Source organism: Macadamia integrifolia, chromosome 8 (genome assembly GCF_013358625.1).
Source record: "Macadamia integrifolia cultivar HAES 741 chromosome 8, SCU_Mint_v3, whole genome shotgun sequence".
NCBI lineage: Eukaryota > Viridiplantae > Streptophyta > Magnoliopsida > Proteales > Proteaceae > Macadamia > Macadamia integrifolia.
This window is the reverse complement of record NC_056564.1, coordinates 33,616,043-33,624,851: the sequence shown is the minus strand read 5'-3', so window position 1 is coordinate 33,624,851 and position 8,809 is coordinate 33,616,043. Positions and strand designations below refer to the sequence as shown.

Below are 8,809 nucleotides of genomic sequence, written 5' to 3'. Positions count from 1 at the left end.
AGAGAGAGAGAGAGAGAGAGAGAGAGAGAGAGAACATTAAATAACAAAAACTGGGCGGCATGGGTTTTAAAATGTAGATTTCAAACAAACAGGACCCAAAAAAGGGTAGTATACTTATGTAAATTAAGAAATTGTATGAATCCGAAAAGTGAACCAATATGGGAGGGTTTAGTTTTAGTTCTGGTCCGGTATGGATTCGATTCCTCTTATTGGTTTCCTTGAGACCATGGTGAATGGATTTTGTGGCCTATCGACAACATACAATAAGGGGGTGGGGGCCGGCTTGGGGGGGGAGAGGTGGGGAATGATGGGGGTTCACATTTAGACTGTCCCATCATTTAACCACCGATGAAGGAAAATATTCTCCTATATATACACTTTTCTTTTTTGTTAAAGATAGGCATCCAAGCCTTCGACCTAACTAGTCCCTCGGGCCCATACTGACCCCACAAATCGTGTGGTTCGGATCATACTGGGGTTGAATGGGAACCATTCAACTTTCACTGAAAAGTGAAGAATACTAAACACCTCTGTGTGAATGGCCCCAAGGAGGTAAGAGGAGTCGAACTCAGAACCACATGTTTCCTGAGGTAAAGGTCCCTTGCCAACACAGCTACTCCTATATACACTTTTTTTTTTTTGCTAACGTCGGGTATCCAATCCTTCGGCATGACTATTCCTGTGGGTCCATATTGATCCCACAATAGCATGGATTGGGTCATACCAGGATTGAATGAGAACCATTCAACTTTCACTGAAAGCAGTGAAAAGTACTAAACACCTCTGTGTGAGTGGCCCCAAGGAGGTAAGAGGAGTCGAATTTAGAATCACACACTTCTGGAGGCGAAGGTCCCTTACCAACTAGGCTACCCCCTTGGGGTTAAAATATTATATATTCTCCTATATAATTTGTTAGGTTTAAGTCAATTTTTCTTGTTTGATGAGATTTTGGTCATTTCAGTTTAGTCCGGTTTCAACCAATTACATAATACCCCAATCCAAAACTAAACTAGTAAGGCCTTAGTTCTGTTTGAACTTTTTGGTTGGTTTGGGCTAGGGTTTGACAACCCTAGTCAAGGGTTAAAAAAAAATGAATATGTGCTGCCAGTGTGTAGTTTCTCTCTCACATGCCTTTTTTTTATTGGGAGGGTGAGGGGGTGAGGTATTATAGAAAACTTGTCAAATAGGGGTTACCACAATAATATGGGTGGTGACATGTAGTTTGGGTTTGAAGCTGGCGTTGTGGGGAAATTAAACCTTTACTTAATTATTTTATCTTAACTGTTATTAAAATGTGGATCCTATATGGATGATATCTTTTCCAGGACACTGGTTTGTAGATTTCTCCCCTCGCTGCCAATGTGGGGAACCATCCTCCAAAAGTAATTTCAAAATAATTTGATAGTGATGCATCATTCTATCATGGACTGAGTTTTTCTAAAGCCACATTAAAAGGGCACCATATCAGTGTGGCCTATCAAAAGCATACAACAAAGGAGGGGAGGGGAGAGGGTCATGATATGACCCCTCACCTCCTTCACCGAGTGGTGAAATAATCATTATCAAAAGCCATCACTTGTCATTGACTTGTACATTTTTCGAGTATAAATATAAAATGACAAGATTAACCCTTAAAAAAAGTGTGCTATACTAAAAATGTAAAAAATAAAATTACAAATTATTTAACATCTTAAAAATGATAATAAAAAAAAAATCCACTATGTAAAAGTCATCCAAAATACAAATAAGGAAGTGCTTGAGACCATCTAACTTTAATCTCCAACTAAAAAATTTCTACCCAAAAAAAAAAAAAAAAAAAAAAAAAATAATAATAATAATACAAGTAAAAAATAAAAAGCACTTATAATCAGTACCCACCCAACCATACAGGCTTTTTTTGTATAACCATACTAGTCTTCATTATTCCAAAAGGAATTTACTTAATCATTTATACGCACTATCCCTTAATTGAGTGAAATTTCAGTCCATGGACTCATCATCCATCTGATGATCATTCAACTTGTAAGCTAAGATATTGAATGTGAATGGTTAGAGATAGATATCATCATCCTGCTTTGACCAAAATGATCTCTCTTAGACTATGATTAACCTATGACAGGGTAAAATCAATTTCAAACCTCTGCTTTATAGGGGCAGCTTAGGAAAAAGGGTGTGGGAGGTGGGTTTACCAACCATTATTTCAATATTATCTGTCTTGGATTTTTGTCATTTTGGCTGATAAAAATTGACAGATTAGAGGCACCGACCAGAAACATCTGATGTGTGGGTCAACAAAAACATTTTTAGTTCAAGATTATTGAAAACAAGATTAATTAAGGGTTAAAAATAAGGGATGACTCAGTTTCTGTCCACCAACGGTGAAGAGAGAATCTCTTCATCCACTCCATCTGATTCTCTGATTGATTTTTCTCTTTTTGGTTAAGGAGGAACCCCATGAACTTGCCTGATTAAAGTCTGGTTACTATCCTATGGTTGATCTGGATAAAGACATTTCAGACCATGAACAAGGGTGGGAGTTGGTGATAAAACCCAGAGTCCAATCATAGTGTTGTGTCAGTATTTGATGAAGAGATCCTCTCTTCAACATAAGTGAAGAAAACTTCAATACCATTTAATAGCATTTTTGGGATACATTTTAGTGCAGCAATCCACCGCCATAGTCTCCACTTAAATCGTAAATGGACAGATGAAGAATCAAGCTAGAATGCATTCCAAGAATATATAACAAATGCAACCTTAGTTCATAAACAAGAGAATGCATACATTAACAATTGAGAAAGGCGGTGGACAAGCTGTGTCACTCTTTTTCCCCCTTTTAGAAATGACCCCCATGCTCCTTGCATCCCAACCTCCCGATTGGTTGAGTCGCTAGCTTTCCTTCATCACATGAAGGAAGAATCTCTTCATCCACCATCTTTATTATTATCGCATGAGACTCTAAAGTTCGCCTAAGTTTGTTTCTAACTTGTACAAAATAGATAAAGAGACCATGATCCTTGATTCTCAATTCTGAGCTAGGTTTAAGAAAATGGAATCGGGTATGGAATCAGTCCGTATTGATTTTAATCTGAATCAGCCGGAATGGATCGAAATTGATCAAAATGGAAAAGAATTAGGGGAAATCGGTCAGAAATGAGAATCAATTGAATCGATCATGACCGATTCACAATTCTTAAAGAAATCCTGTGATTATGGGAGAATCTCTTCACCTATGGGCGAAGAAAAACTCCTTAAGGTGGAATTTTTGCAGTATATGAATTGAAGAGGTCAGTTCAAGGGATCTAGTCAACGCCCACGGAAATGGCATGTCATGTGGAAATTAGATATGGCTACGAGACCAATTTTTTTGGGTAAGAACTTCTAGATGAATTTGCGGGAGAGAGAGAGAGAGAGAGAATTTATAATATTTAATTAAAATATCGAAAATTGATAAAGAGAACAAAGAAAAAACTGTATCTGAGAGCGTGGCCTATATTAGCATCCTATGAGTCTAATTTTCTGTTGTGAAAAGACATTTCTATCTTTTATTTGGATGAACTGAGATTCCCTTCCCTTCATAAGAAAATTTGATGATGACAGAATGCCATAAGCAAGATGACACAAATGTACTATTGGAGTTGGAGAGACTTGAAAGGGTGAAGGAGACCAACTATTCTCCTCCATCAATTCAGTGTTTCAGACTTCAGACCCCTCAATAAGTTAAGTTTCAATTTTTTCAACAGTAGACTAGGAAAAAGGATGTTAATAGGTCTTTGCTTATTACTCCATTTTGGACCGAAGGACCCATGGTTAGCTTGTTAGAAGAAGCAATTTAGTAGGGGTGTCAAAACCTAATTCAAACCGAGTTAAATCAATCGAAATCAAATCAAATTAAAATCGACATGAGTTTATTAGATCATGTTTCGAGCTAGAGTTTTGTGAGACCGAATCAAATTGGATCACATCAAAACTGAACCAAACTTAAAAGACCAGACCAAAACTGATATAACCTTATGAGAATTGATAGCATATTGTTTCATACTTTTTGAATATATTTACAAGGACAGTTTTTGTCTGAGAATAGCCCTTGTGTGCCATAGACACAAATGGTTGAAATGACCATCATGCGCCTCTTGGGGGTGTGTGCCCTTGTGTTTGGATGCAAGGGTTGCAACATAAAACACTTGCGCATATTTACATGATAAATCAAAATCAAACCGAGACTAAATCAGTAATAAACCGAAACGAAATATTTTGGTGATAACAAAAACCGGTGTACCTTTATGGTTCATATTTTGGTTTCACTCATCCTCATACTGAATTATATGATACCAAACTAAAATCAGACCAAACCAACGAATTGACACCACTATTGGCATTTGAGGACATTTCTGTAAATTCACAAGACATAATTAAATCATTTAAAACTTCACTTGTTTAAAGTGTAACTGGTAAGTAACCGAATCAACCTAAATAAAACTAAAGAAATCATCGAACATTTCCCATCATTTACAAACTTCGCTTTCTTTTGTTTTCTTTAGTTTAGACTTTTTTAAAAGACGTCTCTTACTTACTCAACCCGCCTTCTACGCTTCTCTCCGCCGGAGACTGGCCGTGCCATCCATGTCCGGCCAGAACCCCAACTCCGACAAGAAGAAGAAGAAGAGAAAGGAACCTATACTGAGATCTTCAGATCACTTCCCTTTTCGATTTTCACTCATTTGAGCTCTCATTATGGGGAACTGTTACGCTTGCTTGGGAGCTGTAAACTCAGAAGATCAGAACACATCAACGAAGAAGAAGCGAAGAAAGAAGGGACGCAGGGGAAAGAAACCCAATCCTTTTTCTCAAGACCCCAGGTCTCCGGCGCCGATTCGAGTCCTCAAAGACGTCGTGTGTCACAGAACCCGTATCATCGACAAGTACATACTGGGTCGCGAACTGGGTCGAGGTGAGTTCGGTATTACCTACTTATGTACTGATAGAGAAACTAAAGAAGCCCTAGCCTGCAAGTCTATATCCAAGAGGAAGCTCAGAACGGCCATTGATGTCGAGGATGTTCGCAGAGAGGTTGCCATCATGTCTAGTCTTCCCGACCACCCAAACATCGTTAGGCTCAGAGCTACTTACGAAGACAATGATGCTGTGCACCTCGTAATGGAGCTCTGTGAAGGTGGTGAGCTCTTTGATCGGATCGTGGCGAGGGGACATTACAGTGAGCGTGCTGCGGCGAATGTGGCTCGGACGGTCGCCGAAGTTGTTAGGATGTGCCATGATCATGGAGTGATGCATAGAGACCTTAAACCTGAGAATTTCCTCTACGCTAACAAGCGGGAGCATGCGCCGCTTAAAGCCATCGATTTTGGACTCTCCATCTTCTTTCGCCCTGGTGTGCTAACGTTACTGCTATTCAGTGTTTATCATATTCCATTCTTCCTCCTGCCCTTCTCTTCCCACCTGCTTGTTTATAATTCCATTCGTTTTCTCTTGTTGAATTAACTCTTATGATGGGTTTCTGAGCAGGGGAGCGGTTCTCGGAGATCGTGGGAAGTCCTTATTATATGGCACCGGAGGTTTTGAAGCGGAATTATGGGCCGGAGGTTGATATATGGAGCGCTGGTGTGATTTTGTATATTTTGTTGTGTGGGGTTCCTCCATTTTGGGCAGGTTTGCTAGTTACTTTATGTTAAGAATTGTATGTTTTCGATGAATCTGGATTTTTTGCTTTGGGGTTCCTTTCTTCTTCCTCTCTTTTTTGTTTATGTTGTTTACTGGTTATTGCAGAGACTGAGCAGGGAGTTGCCCAGGCAATTCTGCGGGGGATGATTGATTTCAAGAGGGATCCATGGCCTAGGGTTTCTGAAAGTGCTAAGAGTCTTGTTCGGCAGATGCTAGAACCAGACCCAAGAAAACGTTTGACTGCTCAACAGGTTCTGGGTAAGTCGCTTTTGAAATTTTGACTTTTGAGTGTATTCAACCTGGTTCCTGGGCAAGCCCTGGTGTTGCTCTTTTCTTCATTAATTTGCAGCTCCGGTATGTGAAAGTAAATAATGCACTAAGTTGCCTCTAGGGTTAAGGAAGTGTAAACCTTACTCCCCCAGAATGTCCCTATCATGTTGAGAAACCGCATTCAATTGGTGGGCCTTCTGAAATGAGGGATAGGGGCTGTAGCCGAGGGACCATACCGAGTGGAGAATGACTAGAAGAGATATTATTTGTCTTGCCTCAAGCTTATGCTTAGTACTGCTGTGATATCATTTATGGTCAGTTAAATATGTCCATGGGTTGAATGTATCTTTACTAGTGCCATTTTTTGACTTAGGTCTCTCCTGTAGGCAATACTTGCTGAATGACTACTCAAATAGCAGACCATGAACTTTGTAGTGGGAGCATCAGGGTGCGTTGTAGTTGACATGCTTAAATTTAGCAAGCTAGTAATCACTGCCAGCGATTTCTTCACACTTTGTGTCATACTGTTTAATTGATTTAACTAAGAAATTGTGTCAATATTGGTACTTTTGTTATGTAAATATTTACTGCATGAGTTGTTTTTCATCTATAATCATCCAACATAACCACCAACTCCACAAATGAATGGCATTTTGTAGTGGTCTGCATTATTGAGTCCCTAAATGAGAAACAGTTATAGGAAAAAGCCAATGGTTTGAGTTTTGGCTTACTGCAGTAATATAAACTGCAGAACATCATGTTTTTTGATCCATTGGCTTGGAGCCTTGTTGTAAGTTAATAGGTAGTATAGGTGGTCACAGTTGACCTTAACTGTGCTCGAGCTCCTTATAATTCTGGAGGGTTTTTGTTTGGCCTCTTATTAATGATTTCTTGCTGCCCTCAAGCTCAACATTAATTGAATCGAAGCTCATTATGAGCTCTAGATCAGAATTTTGAAATAAATCTTTGGCTCCTGAAGTTGGTATATCATCTCCACACTTGGCAGGCAAAACTACGATGTTCAAGAAATCCAGGGAAAAGCGCAAAATTTTCCCAAAAGTTTATTTATTTTTTATCCTGTGGATACAATCTAGCTGTTCAAACTAGTAGGTTTATCTTAAAAACCCCACTTATACGTTCAATATTTTGGAAAAAATTCACTTTACTTCTTGTAACCATTCTTAATTTGCTTTTTAACTGTCATTCAAATATATATATATATATATATATATATTTTTGCAGATCATTCCTGGCTACAAAATGCGAAGAAAGCTCCAAATGTTCCACTTGGAGATATTGTGAGGACAAGGCTGAAACAATTCTCTGTGATGAATCGATTCAAAAAGAAAGCCATGCGGGTTAGTATCTGACACCAGTAATAATTTTATGAAGCAAATTGCAAATTCCCCCCCCCCCCCCCTTACCTTTTTTCCATTTTTGGGGACCGGGGCACCCATAATCTACTAAATGACTCGTAGTCAGAATGTCACTGCCCACCATGGAATAGGTCTACCTGAAAGATTATCTGGTTTAAATAGCATGACCAGAAAAAACTTAGCCACTTGATCTGCAGTTTTTGGAGCCCCCTCTCCCGAAAACTAAGCATCCAATAAGTACAATAATACAGGTTTTGATTAGACAGTCTTTGGGCTGAGATGACCTTGTCTGAGTCCAATCTTCGTTATGTGGAATTTGTGTCGCAAAGAGATGCTCCAGCCCATTCCATGTGCCCCATGGGAATTTTCCTATATCTGAAATTTATGTTATGCTTAAGGCTACTAATGTGAATGGTTTTAATTTTTACTTTCAATATGTTAGGTAATTGCGGACCACTTGTCTGTTGTTATGCTTAAGGCTACTAATGTGAATGGTTTTAATTTTTACCGTCAATATTTTAGGTAATTGCAGACCACTTGTCTGTTGAGGAAGTGGAAGTCATAAGAGATATGTTTAAATTGATGGACACTGATAACAATGGGAAAATAACATATGAGGAGCTGAAGGCTGGCTTGCAGAAGGTCGGTTCTCAATTGGCTGAACCAGAGATGAAACTGCTGATGCAAGTGGTAAGTTTCTTCTGTTTATTAAGGAGCTACAGAGAAGTTGCATCCAGGGCTGATATCTGGCCTTGTTTTGTCCTTTCTCTCTTACTGATTTTTGTCACACCTTAGCATGTAACTCATGTTTCTGTATCCAACTCTTGATCTTGTAGACCGTAGACCAATGTTTCCTTACTGGATGGGACATTTGAATGCTTGGCCTGACAGGAGGCAATCTGATGGTCTGGACATTCTGATTGTAAGGATAAACACTTTAAAATGAAAGGTGTCACATTAATTACGCCAAAAGACATGCATTAGTTTTTAGGTCCCCCAACCCCACCCCCCACGCCCCAAAAAAAAAAAAAAAAAGTAGGAGACAGTATTAAATGCTGACTACCTATCTAAAACAACATTAATGCTAACAGACCAACTAGGAGGATTTTTCTGAGTTGCAGCTGGGAACCAGTTGGATATGATGAACATAGCACAATGTTTCTGAAAACTATTTTCTGACCTGACTGACCTCAATCAGTTATTTCTTGAAGCATAGTTATCGAGGCCTGGCCTAGCCATCCATACACCCTTTGCTGGAAGGGGCCTTGGTCGCGTAGGCGGTGGTACCTTGTTGGTGTGGTCTTGATTTTTTCCCTCAAATGCCTAGATCACGTGACAACTATTCCTTGAAGACTTCTGGTGGCGTATGCATCCGTTGAATTTAGTCTTAATTTGGTTTATCACACCGTATTGGAACTCTTCGGTTTACACTTTTGTCTCCATCCCCCCAAGCTTCCTTTCTTTCCTTTTTCTTTTTTTTTTTT

The 8,809-nt window shown here is 39.2% G+C and overlaps 1 protein-coding gene across 1 annotated transcript in view; it reads left to right on the top strand.

The window, feature by feature from the left end:
* The first annotated feature begins 4,505 nt into the window (after positions 1 to 4,505).
* The window catches only part of LOC122087667 (calcium-dependent protein kinase 10-like), a 7,513-nt gene continuing 3,209 nt past the window's right edge, over positions 4,506 to 8,809 (top strand). The window contains exons 1-5 of the mRNA XM_042656864.1: positions 4,506 to 5,389; positions 5,524 to 5,667; positions 5,785 to 5,937; positions 7,192 to 7,307; positions 7,848 to 8,015. Of these exons, the coding sequence (XP_042512798.1) occupies positions 4,735 to 5,389; positions 5,524 to 5,667; positions 5,785 to 5,937; positions 7,192 to 7,307; positions 7,848 to 8,015 (1,236 nt within the window). The 5' untranslated portion in view covers positions 4,506 to 4,734. The remainder of the gene's footprint in view (positions 5,390 to 5,523; positions 5,668 to 5,784; positions 5,938 to 7,191; positions 7,308 to 7,847; positions 8,016 to 8,809) is intronic.